Raw genomic sequence first — 20,063 nt, forward strand, 5'->3', positions numbered from 1 at the left:
TTAGCTTCAGTGTTCAATGTTTTTCTTTGTTTATTAAAATTGACAGTCAAAATTAAGGTTAATTTTAATAATTTTTAAAAACTATTTTCAAATATCTAGAAGGCAGTGAAGAAACTATAGATCAGTCACTCTAGAGGCAAATTGCAAAATAACTTTTAATTTCATTTGTCATACTAAAACACATACCACTGTAATTGGATAAAGAGGATTCTGAATTGAAAGCAGAAGAACTTTGTTGCCTCCTGATGGATCATCAGTATTTCCTGGCCGAGTGATCCTTTTGCTTGTAGAATAGTTGAAAAAAGCCTGTTGGCCAGCAATGTACACAGGTTCATCCGCAGCAAATGTCACACATTCTTTGGCACTATCTATGTTTTCAAATTCCACCAAAGCCTGCCGTTTAAATGGCATCATCATCACATAACTAAAAAGGGAGATTGGGAGAAAATAACACAAATATAAATAACACAAATATAAACAACAAGTTCACTTAATATTATTTGTTCTCAATAAAGTAAAAGCAGACTTTAATAAAAATGTATCAAATCATACAGATTAGTAGTCTTCACTACCTATATCCAATATAAGTTAACTCTTTCTTTTTTTCTTCAGAGTCTCACTCTGTTTCCTGGGCTAGAGTGCCGTGGCGTCAGCCTAGCTCACAGCAACCTCCTGGGCTCAAGCGATTCTCCTGCCTCAGTCTCCAGAGTAACTGGAACTATAGACATGGGACACCAAGCCTGACTAATTTTTTTTATATATTTTTAGTTGGCCAATTAATTTCTTTCTATTTTTAGTAGAGACGGAGTCTTGCTCTTGCTCAGACTGGTTTCGAACTCCTGACCTGGAGCAATTGGCCAATCTCGACCTCCCAAAGTGCTAGTATTATAGGCATCAGCCACCATGCCCAGCCTATTATTCTTATAAATATCAGCCTCCTCATTTATAAAACCAGGACAACTTCTGTCAAGATCAGAGTTGTTGCATACAAAGTGCTGATCCCAGTGTCTGCCACATTGTAAGCCCTCAATAAAAGGTAACTATTACTGTAGTTTCTTTCTACAGACCTTGCCACATTCATTTTTATATCCTCAGAAGTTAGAAACAGAGCCTAGTATATAGCAAGTACTCAGTATTTATTGGTCTAGGAGGTTTATTAGCTCTCCCCACCTACATCATTCAGAATTAAAGAAGTAAATACAGAAACAAGGCCTTGAATTTACCAACTGTAAGTGCAAAATATAAATCCCAGGAGAGAAAACTTCTTTTAAAAACACAGACTTCTGGCCGGGAGCGGTGGCTCACGCCTGTAATCCTAGCACTCTGGGAGGCCCAGGCGGGCGGATTGCTCAAGGTCAGGAGTTCAAAACCAGCCTGAGAAAGAGCGAGACCCCGTCTCTACTATAAACAGAAAGAAATTAATTGGCCAACTGATATATATATATATATATATATATATATATATATAAAATTAGCCGGGCATGGTGGCTCATGCCTGTAGTCCCAGCTACTCGGGAGGCTGAGGCAGGAGGATCGCTTGAGCCCAGGAGTTTGAGGTTGCTGTGAGCTAGGCTGATACCACAGCACTCATTCTAGCCTAAGCAAGAAAGCGAGACTCTGTCTCAAAAAAAAAAACAAAAAAAAAAAACACACAGACTTCTCAATGAAGTTCTAAAGTTTTGCATATGAAAAACAGGAAACCCTGGAATTTGGTCTATCTATGCTAAAGAAAATTCAAGAAGAATAATGTTCTCTTATAAAACAAAAAAGTTGATTTAATATGTAAATGCACCACCAAGTTTATGTTTTTATAATATTATGTTAATGCCACCTGGAAACACACACAAAATATACAGGTACAGAAATATTTATTGGTCTATTATAGACCTGGACATAAAAAACTTACTCTACATCGAACTTGGTGATTCACCTTTCTAATATAAGCAGTTTCTTTTTTTTTTCCCATTTTTTTTTATTTCAGCATATTATGGGGGTACAAATGTTAAGGTTATGTATATTACCCATCCCCTCTCCCTGCCCCAGAGCTTCAAGCGGGACCATCCCCCGACCATCACCCAGACTTTGCATACCTCACTCATTATGTTTGTATATACCCATCCCCTCCTCCCCCCTCCCACCCGCCCAATATAAGCAGTTTCTATAATCTTTATAATCTCACACATAACATTAAATATATACATACATACATAAATACACAAATAGGGAAAGGTTCTATAATTGTAACATTTTGAAGCACAACTTCTACTCCTGGAGGCTGTTCAAGGTTCTTTCAGCCTTAATAGCAGCCCCCTCTTATTCAAGATCATTTCAGACTACTGACTCCTATTATACTTAGTTATGCCAATTAAGCTCTTAATTATACACTAATTTGTTCCAATTATTTCATGACTTTTCTATCCACATAACTACCAATCTTGAGGGTAGAATGATGCAAATTAACTGAATGACATTCACATATACAAGACTTTACCATAGACTAAGTATCAAAAAATCTAGAATCTAAAAACAGACAGGTCATCCAGGAGTAATTCAAGTAACTCACCAATTTAAAATAGTTCTATTTCTTTAATCCCCAACAATCAGGTCATGGTACAAATTAACATCAAAATAGTTATTTTCCCTAAAGTTTGCAACTGTATGTGCTCACCAAATTGTTTTCTGACATTTGCACCTCAGTACTTCTTGGCTATAATATTTTAAAAGTCCCAAATATTAATATATTAGAGAAAAATAAGCCAGAGACACTCAGCTCTTATAACTCCATGAGACAATGTACCACTTATATATCATTTGAAGGTCCTTACAGAGACTAGGGTTAGTTTAGTGCCAACATGTAAGACTAAAGAAGGTCTAAGGAGTCTGCCTGCTTCAACGTATAACTCAAAACAGACTTAACTTCCAATATCCACTCCAAATGACTGAGAATTGATAGTCATTCTGGTGATACACTTTCAACACACAGGACTTTACTATGTCCACGTGAATTCTCAATTTGTATATCCAAGGATAAACAAAGTGTAATAGTGGTTCTAGTTACATATGTATAACATGTTTGTCAAGTCAACTACTTCTCAATGAGGTCACCAAATAAAAGGATACCATGATGGAAGGTGTCACCTAACACTATTCCTACTCCATTGAAAGAATGATCCACTTCTGCTGGACATCTCTGATCATTCCCTATTTATGCATTATTCTCTCGATACTTAAAAACTTAACATGACTTTTTATAAAACTGAAGCAATCAAGCCATCTCAGCAAATGTATTGAAATTTATCTCCTATTTTTATATATTTCAACTTGGTCTGTGTTTTGGATATCTATAACAAAGAACCCAAACATATCCATTAAGAAAAAATGTATAAAAACAACTCTAGATTATACTAAGAAGAGAACAATAGCTAGGTAGTCCAAAAATAATTTAGAATTTTTGAATATTTATTTTCACTTTTCAGATTCACTTTTCTAATTATGTTTTCACTTAATATTCATTTTTTTTTCTTTTTTAAGCTATGAAAAACCTGAGAATTACTTAATATTCTTAAGCATATATCAGCTGTGGGAAGAAAAAAGAGGAGCCTGAGAGAATACAAAGCACAAAAGGAAGATAAACTAGGGTAAAACATTGACTGTTCATGATCTACATTAAGAACTCAGGAATATTCACCTAAGCAAATAATGTCTACCCTTAACCTACCCACTTTTAGTTGCCAATTCCTAAATATTCCAAAACCAAAAAAACCCCCAAAATCAGTATTCAAGTACTACTACTTGAAACTCTGAACATGAGGGGCATTATCAACTCATCAGCTTAAAGCAGTGTTTGAGAAGCAATCATGGATGCATTTGAAAATCAGATGAAAAGTGCACATAATTTTACATTCCACTTTGCTGGGGAGATTGAAAGGTGATCATGCATTCACAAAAATATATCCATGTATATTACTCAGGAAGGTTAAAAATAACTGGTTTAAAAGGTTCCAAAGAAATACAGTCATAGGCAAACAATATATAATATGCTAAATATCAAGCGTTGTAGCAAGCAAGCAAGCCTCGTTCTACCATACTATTTTCAATCTGCATGAAGTCCCTATTGTTCTTACCATATTGTCCCAAATTTTTCCAGAGCTTCCACAAGGTCTGCTTCCACCACAGATTCACAGAGTCCTCGAACATGGACAACAGGTGAAACAGAAACTTTATGGTGACTTCCACCTGCCTCCTACCAAGAGAAAATATTTTCTAGTTAAAAACATTAAAAGGCAAAACTTCATCTTTTAGTAAATTCAACTTGCATTAAAAAGCTAACATTTAAAAAAATCCCGGACCAGGCGCGGTGGCTCACGCCTGTATTCCTAGCACTCTGGGAGGCCGAGGCGGGTGGATCATTTGAGCTCAGGAGTTCAGAGAGCAAGAAGAGTGAGACCCCGTCTCTACCAAAAATAGAAAAAATTAGCTGGGCATGGTGGCGCAAGCCTGTAGTCCCAGCTACTCAGGAGGCTGAAGTAGAAGGATCACTTGAGCCCAGGAGTTTGAGGTTGCTGTGAGCTAGGCTGACGCCACCGCACTCTAGCTGGGGCAACAGAGTAAGACTCTGTCTCAAAAAAAGTTACTATTGCTATAGAAGACATATTATAGACAGTTAAGGACATATGAGGAGAAATGTGAATACACAGAGGATATCACATTAACAGAATTGTTTTTGTCTTTAGTACAAAAAGGTAATGGTTATGTGAAAGAATACCCTTATTCTTAGGAATGCTGGGATATTTAGAGATGAAGTGTCATGACATCTACAACTTATTTTCAAATAGTTTAGGGAAAAAAGCATGTATATAAATATAGAAAGGCCAGGTGCGGTGGCTCACACCTATAATCCTAGCACTCTGGGAGGCCGCGGCAGGAGGATCACTCAAGGTCAGGAGTTTGAAACCAGTCTGAGCAAGAGCGAGACCCCATCTCTACTAAAAACAGAAATAAATTAATTGGTCAACTGAAAATATATAGAGAAAATTAGCCGGGCATGGTGGCACATGCTTATAGTCCCAGCTACTCGGGAGGCTGAGGCAGAAGGACTGCTTGAGCCCTGGAGTTTGAGGTTTTTGTGAGCTAGGCTGATGCTACGGCACTCTAGCCTGGGCAACAGAGTGAGACTCTATCTCAATCAATCAATAAAGATAAAGAGGTTTTTATCAAACCCCAAGTGGCAAAATGTTAAAAACAACTGTAGGTTCTAAGTATATGCAATTGAACTTTTTATGCAATAAAAAGGTATGATATTATTATAATGTTTAAAACCTATAAAAAGGTATGACGAAAATAAAAATGCTCATGAACCCACCATGATGTTTAGAAAGTAAAATAATACCAATCAACTGATCACATCTCTTCTTATCCTTCCCTTTCTATCATGGGTAACCACTATCCTGAATACAGTGTTAAAAACTAAATATTATTTTTCAAATTGGTCCTCTAACAAAGAAATGGATTACAGGACCAATTTAAAAATCCCTCCAAAGTTCTCATTTTAATATATTATTATTTAACTATATTTTCTAAATGAAATAGCTTGAGACCAAAGTCATTTCCTAAAAGCCAGAAGGTGGAAGATGTTAAATACAATCGACATGGTACTTAGGGGAAGATAAGATTATCACACCTGAAGACAGGAAACACATCTCACACCTCATGTATTTCCCTTATTCCCACTCCATGAATCTGTCATTCATGGGTGTATCTACCTTGATGTTTCTCTAACATTAAATGAAGTCTCCTTTCTTTAACCTAAAATTTTCTCATCCTTTCTGTAGTTTGTTCTACTTAAAAAAGAAAAAAAAAAAACATGGGGTTATTTCCAAATATAAAATTGATATATTAAAGATGTCTTTTTTCTTTGTTTTTTCTTTGTTCTTTTTTCTTTGACAACTGGGGGGGAAAATGATAAAGATGTCTTTTCAAACTATATTTCCACATCCTCTCTAGAGCTCAGTTTTCTACCTCCTTTCTACCTCTACCCCCAAATACTAACCCTCTTCTTAAATCACTTTCTTTTCTCTACCTATACTATTTACTGGTGAGAAGAAATCTGAAATCATTTGTAAAGCTTCTTTTATCTACCCTAAAATTACCTCTTTTAAGCATTATTCTATGCATCTGATTCCTAAACTGATAGATAGATCTGTATTGTTTATCCCCATACACATATTAATACTTTAGTCATGTCTTCTCCAGCTTAAAGAGTCTTTTTTAAATACTTTCTCATATAGAAGCACAAGTTCTTTCCATTTCAAATGTTTAGTTATCTCGGCTCTTTCTTGGTCTATTATATCTAATACTTACCAGACTAGAAACAATATTCCACATGCATACCCAGCAAATGAAGGAATGCCTGCAATGTACGAATACTTTTTTTTAAATTGCAAAATCCTTTCTTTAGGTAAACTGGGCTAACTATAATGGAGACATTATCTGGTCCCCACTATGGGCTGGCCTTTGAGGGGCTGGTAGTTTGGAATGGTTATGAGTAGACCAGTAGTAATTTTGACTACTGAAGATTAAAGATCGGACTCTACTGAAGAGAAGAGCACCAGAGCGTGGTGGCTCACACTTGCAATCCTAGCACTCTGGGAGGCCCAAAGCAGGAGGTCAGAAGTTTGAGACCAGCCTAAGCAAGGGTGAGACCCTGTCTCTAGTAAAAATAGAAATATTAGCCGGGCATGGTGGTATGTGCCTGTAGTCCCAGCTACTCAGAAGGCTGAGGCAGGAGGACTGCTTGAGCCCAGGAGTTTGAGGTTGCTGTGAGCTAGGCTGACGCCGTGGCACTGAGCCTAGGCAACACAGCAAGACTCTGTCTTATTAAAAAAAAGAAAAAGAAAAGAAACAAGGAATGAGAAAAGACCATTAACAATTCTTTCTATAGCAAAAAGAAACAACTAAACTATAAACTCAGAAAGGCTCGGTATAATGTCTTTAAAGCTTTTTTTTAATATTCTCAATTGTCTCCATGCACAGCACAAGCTCAACAGCCACCGAATAACTTTTCTGCCCTCCTTTAATTATAGAATTTTAAAAGACCAACCTAAAATTCATTCCTTTCATTCCCTGACACCAAACACACACAGAACCACTGCCAAATGATAATCCAAACTCTCCTTAAACATCTTCAAACGAGAGGAAACACACTACCTCGTGACAATCCATTATATTTTTTAGAAAAGTCTTCATTATATGCATCCAAATCTTCTTGTAGTTCCCTATCCAAATGGCTTTTGGAGTCAGACCAGTGTTTGAATTTTTGGACATTTACTGGCTCAGTGATCTTAGGCTAATTACTTTAAATTTCTAAGCCTCAGTTTCTCTGTTAAAAGACAAAGACAAAAAATTAAAAAACCACAAATTCCTTATCACACACGACTACAATAAATAAAACATACATAAAACGTCAAGCATAGTGCTAGATGTAGTTATTGAACAAGTGTTCAATAAATGTAAGCTGGTACCCCCTACCCTCATCTACACATTTCCCTCTTCTACATAACCTTTCAATTACCTGGATTTGTAAAGATTTCTTAAATCACACCTAAGTTTACCCTTCAAGCTAACTATCCTACAGATTTTTCTTTTACTCCTCATATGACCTGATTTCTAATACCTTCTCCATCCTGGTAATCTTTCTCTGGATACATTAGAATTTATCAACATAGTGCCAAAAAATGAGTACAATATTTTCAGGTATATAAGATTATTCCCTACCTTACTTTGGATATTTCATGTAGACCCCAAAGACAATGTTTTCAGAGCAGTTGTAAATATTATTTTAACTCATATCATACTTAGAGCTAACCCATATGTTTTTTCTTACTAAATTAAACAAATGTCTCTCTTTAACTTGGACTTTTTCTCTTTATAAAGAAATAATATAGCCGGGCGCGGTGGCTCACGCCTGTAATCCTAGCTCTTGGGAGGCTGAGGCGGGCGGATTGCTCAAGGTCAGGAGTTCAAAACCAGCCTGAGCAAGAGCGAGACCCCGTCTCTACTATAAATACAAAGAAATTAATTGGCCAACTGATATATATATATAAAAAAAAAAAATTAGCCGGGCATGGTGGCGCATGCCTGTAGTCCCAGCTACTTGGGAGGCTGAGGCAGAAGGATTGCTTGAGCCCAGGAGTTTGAGGTTGCTGTGAGCTAGGCTGACGCCACGGCACTCACTCTAGCCTGGGCAACAAAGCGAGACTCTGTCTCAAAAAAAAAAAAAAAAAAGAAAAGAAATAATATAGATTTAAAATATGGAATATTCTCTAATTTTCCTATCCAAAGTTTTTAGATCTATTTGGTCACAGAACAAAGATTAAAAAGAACAACCATATGATTCAAATAACTTTTTAAAAAATAATCTTTATTTTTTTGCTCATGTAAAAAAACACATGGTTGGTTTTGCCTAACCAGAGCCCTCTACCTCTTTTGTTTTGTTTTTATTAAGCTCTTCAACTCCATATTATTACACTGGTATTTTCAATCACAGTTATGCCTCCCTCCCCAACCTCAGAGATGGACCACTGATTAGTTGGGAGAAGAGGGGAGAAGCAAAAAATGGTTGATAAGAAGGGATAGAACCAGGCATGGTAGCTCACTCCTGTAATCTCAAGAGACTCAGGAGACTGAAACAGGATTACTTGAAGCCAGGGGTTAGAGACCACCCTGGGAAACATAGCAAGACCCCCATCTCAAAAAAACTTTTTTGTTTTAATGAGCCAGGCATGGTGGCGAGCACCTGTAGTCCCAGCTATTCAGGAAGAGGCTGAGGCAGGAGGATTGCTTGAGCCCAGGAGTTTAAGGCTGCAGTGAGTTATGACTGTGCCACTGCACTCCAACCTGAGCAACAGAGTAAGACCCCATTCCCTTTATAAAACAAAAAAGGGAGGGTTTATCATTTGTGGTATTGGGTTGTAATAAGAGTAAAGTTGGGGGGGGTGTAAATATGGGCTTTGAGAGAGAGGATACTCTTTTTAACTGCTAGCTTTAAGAATATAAGCCTAGCTTTTCCACTCTGCAGAACTGAAACATGGAAGGAGATAGCAGCAAGTCCCTATGACATCATCTAAATTCCTAGAAGTAGCCATGCCTGGAACTAGTGCCACAATTTGGCTTTCCCAATTACATGGGCCAATAAATTCCCTACCCCTCTGTGCCTTTTGCTCATCTGAGTTGTTGTTGTGGCTATAAACCCTGAAAGTTGCATTCAATTTCAGGAGGACAAAAGCAACATAACATAGAATCACAGATTTTAGATCTGGAGTATTTTTTCCCTATTATATCCCCATCACCAAGATAGGCACCTGGTACATGGCAGAAGTTCAATTATTATTTTTCAATGAAGTATGAGATCATAGAGATCACTGAGCCTCAGAGAAGTTAAGTCAAAATGTTTGCTGGTAGCAGAGCCAAGACACCTGTCTTGGTTGTGCTACTGGCTCTATTAGCAGCCCTTTTTACTGTATGTACTAACATGAAGAAATAGTCACTTGTTAAATCCAAAAGACAGTGAAACTTACTGCTTTTCATTTCTTTCCCAAAACTAGGCCTAAAAATCCTTACTCTGCTATAGCAATTCAGCTAGAGAAGACACAAGACACTACTGCTATGCAAGCCTTAAGGCTCTGGCACTCACCTCGGGCACACATCCTTGAACTACATTCAAACCGGATTCTCTAGAAATACTAGAAGCTACAATTTTATCTTGGCATTTTGCTATCTTGCAAGTCTATTTATTAAAGTTTAAGAAACTTAAAATTTCACCTCATCAGCAAACAATTAATATTATGATCTGCCTGTTTATTCACCAGCAGAATGTAGTAAAAGAAAAACTTAAAAATCTCTAAAACAAATTAGCACCAGCCTGAGCAAGAGCGAGACCCCGTCTCTACTAAAAACAGAAAGAAATTATATGGCCAACTAAAAATATATAGAAAAAACTAGCCGGGCATGGTGGCGCATGCCTGTCATCCCAGCTACTCAGGAGGCTGAGGCAGGAGGATTGCTGGAATCCAGGAGTTAGTTTGAGGTTGCCGTGAGATAGGCTAATGCCACGGCACTTACTCTAGCCTGGGCAACAAAGTGAGACTCTGTCTCAAAAAAAACACAAAAAACAAATTAGCGATCGATTATCCCAATTCAATTCCTGAAGTGGTTCTGCCAAGTGAAGCTCTAATATTTGGAAGCCAAGCTGCCTTAGAAGTAAGGAGCTATAGAAACTCACTATTAATATGATCTTAAAGGTCATGCCTACTACATTTAAGGACACTATTTACTCCACAAGAATAAATAATAAATAAAATAACTATATAATACATGGCACACACCTCTCTAAGCAACCCTTGTTTAGCAGTATAGCTCAGTGAATCTGAAAAACCCTGGAAGCTTTTGCTCTATAAAAAGTAAGTGCTGGGTGCGGTGGCTCACGCCTATAATCCTAGCACTCTGGGAGGCCAAGGCAGGAGGATCACTCAAGGTCAGGAGTTTGAAACCAGCCTGAGGAAGAGTGAGATCTCATCTCTACTACAAATAGAAAGAAATTAATTGGCCAACTAAAAATATATATCGAAAAAAATCAGCCAGGCATGGTGGCACATGCCTGTAGTCCCAGCTACTTGGGAGGCTGAGGCAGAAGGATTGCTCTGAGCCCAGGAGTTTAAGAGTTCGAGACCAGACTGCTGTGAGCTAGGCTTATGTCATGGCACTCTAGCCCCAGCAACAGAGTGAGACTCTGCCTCAAAAAAAAAAAAAAAAGTGCCAGAAAACATAAATTTAAAGGGTGTCTTATTTCTCATATCCAAAGAACTCTCTCTTCATACCTTCAAACATCATGATCATTCACATTGATCCATTCATCTTTAAGAGCATTTGTAGAACCACAAAGCTTTTCTTAAATACTCATTTTCCTCTTTAAATCTAGTCAATATATTATTAAAGCACTCGAGGAAACTTAACCATAAAAAGCCAAACAATGTAAATCTTCGCAGTCTTACTTTGTAGTTTACCAACTTCCAACTAGAGTTGAAAAGACTGCCTATCATTGTACCTAATCTACATTTACTTTAATAGTCTAATCACAAAAGTAATTCTTCTTTGGGCTGAAGGACCACTGAGGTGTTGTCAAGTAGATGAATCATCGTATTTCTGTATGAACAATAGATGGTAAATATCTATCCAGGTAATGCCTATCCTAATAATAAAATTTTATTATATACAAGTATCCATAGTTACATTGATTTCAAAATAGTACCCAAAACTACATGATGAAAAAAATGTTTAAAAACAAGAAACAAAAACCTTCCTTAGATTTTTTTTTTTTTTTTAAGACAGGATCTATCGCTCTGTCTCCTGAGCTAAAGTGCAGTGGCATCATCATAGCTCACTGCAACCTCAAACTCCTGGGCTCAGGTGATCCTCTTGCCTCAGCCTCCTGAGCAGCTGGGACTACTCGAGCCACCATACCTGCTTATTTTTCTATTTTTTTTGTAGAGATGGGTCTCACTCTGGCTCAGGCTGGTCTCAAACTCCTGGCCTCAAGCAATCCTGTCCTCAGCTTCCCAAAGTGGTAGACTTACAGTCATGATTCACTGTGCCCAGCCCTTCCTTAGATTTCATTGTACAATATTGGTTCTGTCAAATAAAAGCAATTAGCCCTTTCCTAAGAAATATACAACAGTAAGATAAAACTTAAGAATTTGTAACTCAATCTGCGTATATTATTGCCTGATAACTTAAAAGCTGCATTAGTCACTGAACTACTGCTTCAGATAAGAATGGTATGTAGTTCAACTTTAATATTTTCCAGACTAAGAGAACTCAGAGTAGTAGCTAACTGACTTTCTCAAGCTCACATAAATTTATGCTAGCAAATCCTGCTCAATCCTATTTCCACTGCTCTTTACAATTCACTTTGGATATATCATGTATTATTTTCTTTCCAATATCCAAAACAAAATAGTATTATTAGTTTTATGCCTTGTCTGTTTTCAAAAACAAATTTTTATAAACTGATTCAAGTATCTTTTCAAGACATTTCAAGCCGCTGCATAAAAACCCAAACAAGACTTCTGACAAAGGATCAAATACACCTAAGTATCAGCTATATTATTCCTGTTTCCAACTTCCACAAAGGTTGGCTTTGAACTGAAATTTAAAAAATGCATTTCCTTTATTCATACTTCCAGGCTACATTTTGAATATTTCAAATAGCTAGACACAAAAATCTAAAGTAATAGCTAACCATAAGGAAACTTTTTAGTGGGAGAAAAAGTTCCTTAAATGTGTTAGAAACTGACTCGTCACATTCTTGTAATTGGAAACTCTTAACCCTGGGTACTGTACCAACCAGCATGTTTTTTTTTTGAGACAGAGTCTCACTCTGTTGCCCCGGAGTGCCATGGCGTCAGCCTAGCCCACAGCAACTTCACTCCTGGGCTCAAGCAATCCTACTGCCTCAGCCTTCCGAGTAGCTGGGACTACAGGCATGTGCCACCATGCCCAGCTAATTTCATATATATATATATGTTGTCCAGCTAATTTCTTTCTATTTTTAGTAGAGACGGGGGTCTCGCTATTGCTCAGGCTGGTCTCGAACTCCTGAGCTCAAAGGATCCGCCCGCGTTGGCCTCCCAGAGTGCTAGAATTACAGGCATGAGCTACAGCGCTCGGCCTCCAACCAGAATTTTTTACATAAAAATTCAAACAGCTAAAAAAGGCTTCTAATTTGCGTCCTGTAGAAGGTGAAAAACATTTAAATCTAATACTAGAAAAGTGTACAACTTCGTAAATTGCCGTTAAAGTTTGCTGAATTAACCACAATTCAAATGTGTTAAATGTTTAAAAAACACCGAAGTCATTAAACAGCGTAAGTGCACCAAAAAAGGGCAAAAACTTTTGCTTTGTTTTGTTTCCTTAAAGTCTCCATCCCACTGAAGCTGGAGAGACTACTTGGTGTGGATAAAATGATTTTCACGTTCCGTCTGACTCCAGCTAACATTTTTGGTAAGAGTAAGACAAGACTCCGGGAATGTATGCGTAATGCAGCCCTGAGTTCAGTTCTTCCTTTCGTGGGGTAAACAGGGAGGGAATAAACTGCCGATGAAGAACTGAAGTAATTTTAAGATTTGTTTTACTTGAAGGCAGGGGTGTACTAACACCTGCGGACTCATTTTTGTAACCGAAGAGGTAAAAGTACTGAGCAATCATTACAAAACTGGGTAGCAAAGCACGCACGCCATGCTTGCAAAGACTAAATTTTTTAAAATTAAACCTTCCAAGGCACTAGGAACTAGGGAGTACGCGCCAGGGCATAATATGTTATTTAACTGGCTCTCCACAGGACCGAGGCGAAGAGATTCATTCCTCAGAGGAACCGAGGCGACCATCCTGCGATGGTGACCGGCGCGAGGGCGAGGCGGGCAGCCGGGCCGCAGGCAGCGGGCGGTCCGGACGCTGGCCCCGAGCCCGAGGAGTTAAACTAACAAAGAGCTCAGCGCCCCCCGGAGCGGAAGCTACGCCTCCCCGGGCCCCCGCCCCGCGACCCTCCCCAAGTTCAGGGCCCGGCGGCCGACTCGCTGCGGGGCCTGCAGCCGGGCCGGGCCGGGCCGGCAATCGGGTTGCGGGAAACAGGTAGAGAGGCAAGACTAGAAGCCCCAAAGGGAAGAGAGGGCACTTCCCGACCGGGTCAGCGCAGCGGAAAAGGTAAACGCAGCGGGCGAGAAGCCCTGCTGCCCGGCCCTGCTTCCCGGGGAGCCGCCAGGCACAGCGGACGGGGCGCCGCGCTTTGTTACCGGCTGTGAGAAGCTCCGGCCGCCGCCGCTGCCATCGCCCCCGCCCCGGGGCGTCGCTTCCCGGCGGTTTTCGCCTTCCTCAGCCGAGTAGTCGATCTCCCCTTCCTCGGTCTTGAGGCGCTTGGCCTGGCTCTCATACTCCCGGTCCTCCTCGTACGTCTCCCTGGGGGAAGAGGAGGAGGAGGACATGGCGGCGGCCGGAGGGACCGGCGGGCAGACGGATGGTGGTGGCGGTGGGGTGCGGGCCTTGGATGCCGCCGGCTAGTCCCCGCTGCGGGCAGCGCCTCTTCAGCTAAGGTCTCCGCTGCCGGGCGGTCCGCGGGGGCCGCGCGCCCAGGAGCCAGGTGGCTGAGGAGTCCTAGGGCCTGAGGGGGTCGCCCCAGGAGGAGGCTCCGGAGCGGCCGCTCCCCTTTATTACCGAGCCAACATTCAGCCTCTCCCTCCTCCGTCTCCTCTCCGAGCCCGAGGGAGCGAATCTAAGGATGGGGACGCGACCGTGGCTTCCGGTCTTCCCTCCTCCCCTAATCCGCTCCCCGCCGCCCAGGCCGAGCCTCCGCCCCCGCCTTAGCGGCTGCCGCGCAGGATCAAATCCAGCCGCAGCCCGCGGGAAGCGCCCCCTCCCAGCCTGGATCCTGCTCCCTATTGGCAGGGGAAAAGTCGACCAGGCTTCTAATTGGCTGTGAGGGGTGCTCGTCAAAAACCGCCCGCGGCCGGGCTTCGTCTCCCCGCCGGCGCCTTCCGAACTCTGGGCTGGCCTGTGAGCCCCAGCCGCGCAACGCCCGCCGCGCGCCGCCGGGAGCGGTTGCAACCGTTGGCGTTGTAAGGCTCCTGCCCAAGGCCAGGCTCGGCGTGAACCCGGTCGGGCGCTTAAGCGTGCAGTGGCTCCGGGGCTGCGGGTGTTAACCGCCCTCCCGCTAATTTAAATGCTTTTATTCTCTTCAAAAGAGGATGAGGAAAACCTCTAAAATCCCTGCAGACATCCCACAGAGCCCTAAAACTGCAAGGGATGAGGGGAGAAAAGGGTTTGGAACCATGAAATTAATTAGCCTTCCCACTGTGTTGTGTGCAAAGTGTAATACAAGTGGGTGGACTCTCCCGCCCCTGACTAGATATTCGAGAACAGCTGTCAACATTTGTTGAGTGGCAGCGAGGTGCAAGTCCGTAGGAGACGCTCTGTGCAGGCGCATGTCAGTTTGAGCGGTTATCGCTCGCTGGCAGTCTGGGCCCTTTACGGGCGGCATGAGGGACTTGTCTGTGAAGCCCCTGCTCCAGTTAAATATGTTTTAAACCTTCCATGTAAAATTTCATCCTTCATCCCAATTGTTTCTCTTGTGGACAATCCATTTCACTTTATCATTTATTTTGGAGAGATACGAACGCCTGTCAAAATTCTGTTTGTCCCGCGGACCACAGCTCACTTCCTCTGTGGCGTCCTAGGGACTCCTCCAAGATTTTAGTTGCTGCGTTCTCTTTTTGCAACAGGGCCCTTTATACTTACCTCGTTTTTTTTTTGTTTGTTTGTTTGTTTGTGTTTTTTTTTTTTTGGAGACAGAGTCTCACTTTGTTGCCCAGGCTAGAGTGAGTGCCGTGGCGTCAGCCTAGCTCACAGCAACCTCAAACTCCTGGGCTCAAGCGATCCTGCTGCCTCAGCCTCCCGAGTAGCTGGGACTACAGGCATGCGCCACCATGCCCGGCTAATTTTTTCTATGTATATTAGTTGGCCAGTTAATTTCTTTCTACTTATAGTAGAGATTAGACGGGGTCTCACTCTTGTTCAGGTTGGTTTCCAACTCCTGAACTCAAACGATCCACCCGCCTCGGCCTCCCAGAAAGCTTGGATTACAGGCGTCAGCCACCGCGCCTGGCCCTATACTTACCTCTTAAGATGTTCTGTTTTAAATACTAGGAGCGCTTGGGGACAGGAACTGTACACTTTTCATCTTGTAAACCTAGTCCCTGTACAATCTCCGGCACAATTTAGGTGCTCAGAAATGTTGAATGAGTTGTCCTGGGGAAATAAAGGTCCAGTATATCTTTCAGAAAAGAAACTGGCAAATCTAAGGCAACCTAACTGCCCTCTGTTACCCCTTGTAAGATTGCCAGAGATAGAGTCTCTGTGTTTCTGTTGTCCTTGTCTCTCAGATGCTTCCCTAAATGTGGCCCTTTCTTTCCTAATGGTGTGGATTGTTTCTTCCTCCAGCCGTCCTCTCCTTTCGGAAGTTATTTCCTCCCAAAAAGCTATTTTTATTTATTGCTGACAATGCTTTCGCATACACTGTTTTGTACTTTGTAATTTACATTGCCTGTCATTTTGGAATCCAACTACAAGATTTTCCACAGCACAGTACAGTTATAATCAAATTTGTTTGTGGCTGCAGGTGTACATTGACTAAACTAGAAAATATTTGAATTTTATTTCTTGGATTAAAATAAAGTTTTAATACTTCCGTATCAAAAAGGGAGCTGCAGAGCTGACTACAGATGAGAAAATGTCATCAGCAGAAAATGCTGCAATGGTTTGGGAAAGTAAATAGCAACAAGGGAAACAATTATACAATTCTGTTTAAAGTTGTTTCATTGATTCAGATGTCTCCTAACATATTCATACAAAGACATTGCCTGGCCTTCAGAATGCTGAAGACAGGAAGAATGCTGAGTTCTAAAAAAACCTAGTTTAGGGCTGGATGTGGTGCCTCATTCCTGTAATTCTAGCACTTTGGGAGGCCTAAGCAGAAGGATTACTTGAGGTCAATTTGAGACCATCCTGAGCAAGAGCTAGACCCAGACTCTACAAAAAATACAAAAATGAGCCAGGCGTGGTGGGGCGCCCCTGTAGTCCCAGCTACTCAGGAGGATCACTTGAGCCCAGGAGTTTGAGGTTGCAGTGAGCCATGATGACGCCACTGCATCTAGCCTGGGTGACAGAGTGTGACCCTGTTGGAAAAGAAAAAAAAACAAAACTATGTATGTGTTATCTTTAGAATCCAGTGTGCATTTTATAATAGTTTCAGCAGCCTCAAAGATCAGGAAAGGATGAGTGAATTAGTAAACTTGCTTACAAAGGAAACATTTTTGATGGAGTGAGATAGGTCATTCCCAAGATATTTTTAATCTACCCAAATTAAAAGAGACAGAAAAAAGTTGGGAGCTTAAAACTCTGAATTGTTTTTCTTTAGGAAAAATGAAACAATAGAATGTTCTGTGAACTAGTTAGGAGTGACTAGTAGCACTTACTATCTTTTTGTTATTAAGTATGAGCAACTACTTATTAATTTTTTTTTCTTAGAAGGAAACGTTTAATAGGGATTTATGAACAGAAGCCATGTCTTGGGCAGGAGCAAGGAGAGACAAAATGGTAGATCCACACCTACTTGTTAATTTTATCTATATTTTCATATACAAGGTAAATTCAGTTTGAATAAATTCTATTGACTCCCAAATGTGAACTTATTAGGTCCTGTACGAACTTTCCAAAGATTACTTGTGATGGGGAAAATATTTTAAATTCTCAAAGCCCTGCATTCAGCCTATGGATTATACCAAGTTAAAATGCAACTCTCTGGCCAATATGTAAGGAAACCCAGCCTTGCTGAACCTAGGCTGCTGTACTCAGCATTGTATCACTAACAGTAGGTAAGAGTCAATATGTACCAGTATTAAACTTCATTATTTTTGTGACAATTGCAAATCAAACTGTTGAATAAAAATTATTGAGGAAGTAAAACTTTGGAAGCATTTTTAAAGGGCATCACTCAGTTCACTGACCATGGGTGATATTTGAGCTTGTTGCAGATGAGTCGTTCAGACAGGACAATAGGTTCTTTGATAAGGAAAATGCTAGCTAGCTCGTGAGAAGAGCTAAAGAGGGAGGACATAAATTATATTCTGGGGGATTTCACTTAGATAAGATAAAGAAATAACACACTGCCCAGTCACCAGAAATGCCTAAGACAATGAGAAACAACTCCTAAATGCTGTGACCATCTGGAACCTCTTGTGCATTACAGCCTCAGATCTTTGGCTAATTTTCTGAGTGCTTGATTGGATTGGCTGCTACAGACTAGACAGCAGCCAAGAGCTCCCATTTGCCACATCCCAAAGGGGATTTAGGAATTATACCATAGTGGGAGACAGGCCTAGGGAAACTGAGACTCAAGGGCCTTCATAATCTAGCCCTAAATTGCCCTTTAGTTTCAAATCTCATTACTGACCTATGTAAACTAATTTATAAGACATTGTGCTAGATGATAAGGGGACTAGAAAAATATATGAGCTGATCCCTGCCATCTTGAGACTTACAATCAACTTAAGGAGGCAAGGCACTTACCCAAGAGATAGGCTACAAGGCAAATATAAAATAATACACATGCAATAATAATAATAACCACCTATAATATGCCAGTCACTGTGGTAACAATTCTGACAGAAGCCGTCTACCAAAGGCATTATTATTATTCTGCTTGTTATGCAATTAAAGAAACAGTCTAGGGAGGTTAAGAAAACTGCCCTAGAGCCACAGTTAATAAACTAGAGAGCCAGGATTGGAACCCAAGCAATCTGGTTCCAGAGCCTGTACTCTTCATCAGAATAATGATGATTTAAATAATTGTGTTATTTAGTAATGTGGACATATAGATCTAATTTATAGTCACTTAGCATGTTACTAATTCATTCATTAATTTATACCTGGGTTTATGCAGCTGTAATTCCAGGATGGGCAAAAAAGATTATAGTTTTCACAATTGGCACTTGTATAAGGAAATTGATTTACTTCCATAGGAAATTGCAAGTATAATGCACTGTTTTGATGTTAATTTTTCCATTTCATTTTTGTAGAAAAAGCCCAGAAATTATGTGAGAAGTGTCACTATTTTCTGATGGATGCATCCTTTTAACAACCAGAGATGCAAATTATGAGTTTTTCATCCCCAAACTCAATTTCCAATATTGCTGTTATTTCATTGAATATATAAAACTTTTGTTTCCTGCCTCAACTCCTGTAAAAGTCAAATAAAGCCTCATGTACATTTTACTGTGAGTCACATTTCCAAAGGATTAGAGCTATAGAGGTTTGTTATGATTAAGACAACATGTTTAACATGAAATCCAGCTATTTAGAGACAAATCAGTTAGTTTCTATGAAATTTTCTATGAATTTCTATGAAATTTTGCTACGTCCAGAGTGCACTATTTCTGATGCTACCACTTTGCTTGTTTGAGGGGAATCACAGAGAAAGTGTACTGTGGTGCTGTTGCTAAAACTAGCTCCTTTAATTCAGCCCACATTTGCTTAGTTATGGTCAAAAGAACCACAATTCAAGGATGATGCACTCTGCAGGAAGTGCCCCAGAGCAATATTAGCTCCAGGTGTAGTGGAGTGTAACCACAATGGTATACTCTTTCAGGAACTGTTATGCATAACTGATTTGGGGCTCCAGCTGCCGCAATGTTTGGCCTCTTTAAAAAAAATTGTGATAAATATGCAAAAATAAAAGATTGATCGTAGAAGTGCTCACTCATTTACCAGATAATGACAGGTAAATTCAGATTCTTGTTATTGATTATAGCCATTTAATCTTAAAATTAATATTTAAATTATTTTCACTTTTCTCTCTGACTTGTGAATTGATAGTGCATTAGATATTTTAAAGTAATGTTAATAAATTATAATTTAATAAATAAAGATAAAATGACAGCATTTCTGTCCACAGTTGGGAGTGAATAGAATTAAGCTAAATTCACCTTGCATATGAAAATATAGAAAAAATTAACAAGTAAATTGCTCATACTTAACAACAAAAAGATATTAAGTACTATTGATCACTTACAATTGTTCTATTGTTTTGTTTCTCCTGAAGAAAAATAATTAAAGGTTTTAAGCTCACAATTCTTTTTGAATTTGGGCAAAATAAAAATATCTTAGAAGTGGCCCACTGTACCCCATAAAAGTAAACAAGTTACTTTTGTAAACAAGTTATTAATTTACTCATTCTTCTTTCCTAATCTTTGGATGCTGAGACAGAACAATGGATTCTAAAAAATAACTAGGATTCTAAAAAATAACTAAAAACATAAAGTAGGTTTTTTTATTTTCATTTATTTATTTATTTATTTTGAGACAGTGTCTCACTCTGTTGCCTGGGCTAGAGTGCCGTGGTGTCAGCCCAGCTCACAGCAACCTCAAACCCCTGGGTTCAAGTGATCCTCCTGCCTCAGACT

At 40.0% G+C, this 20,063-nt stretch overlaps 1 protein-coding gene across 5 annotated transcripts in view; it reads right to left on the reverse strand.

The window, feature by feature from the left end:
• Positions 1–14,385, reverse strand: part of HNRNPLL (heterogeneous nuclear ribonucleoprotein L like) — a 35,561-nt gene extending 21,176 nt beyond the window's left edge. Inside the window, exons 1-4 of one of the 5 annotated variants that reach the window (XM_012788471.2) lie at positions 14,263–14,385; positions 13,845–14,007; positions 4,125–4,243; positions 187–424 (exon numbers count right to left, since the gene is read on the reverse strand). In XM_012788471.2, the coding sequence (XP_012643925.1) occupies positions 187–424; positions 4,125–4,243; positions 13,845–14,007; positions 14,263–14,273 (531 nt within the window). In that variant the 5' untranslated portion in view covers positions 14,274–14,385. Of the gene's footprint in view, positions 1–186; positions 425–4,124; positions 4,244–7,206; positions 7,379–13,844 lie in introns of all 5 variants that reach the window. The other 4 variants (XM_012788468.2, XM_012788470.3, XM_012788469.2 and 1 more) reach the window with 4 other exon arrangements.
• Positions 14,386–20,063: the final 5,678 nt, after the last annotated feature.

Source organism: Microcebus murinus, chromosome 3 (genome assembly GCF_040939455.1).
Source record: "Microcebus murinus isolate Inina chromosome 3, M.murinus_Inina_mat1.0, whole genome shotgun sequence".
Lineage (NCBI taxonomy): Eukaryota > Metazoa > Chordata > Mammalia > Primates > Cheirogaleidae > Microcebus > Microcebus murinus.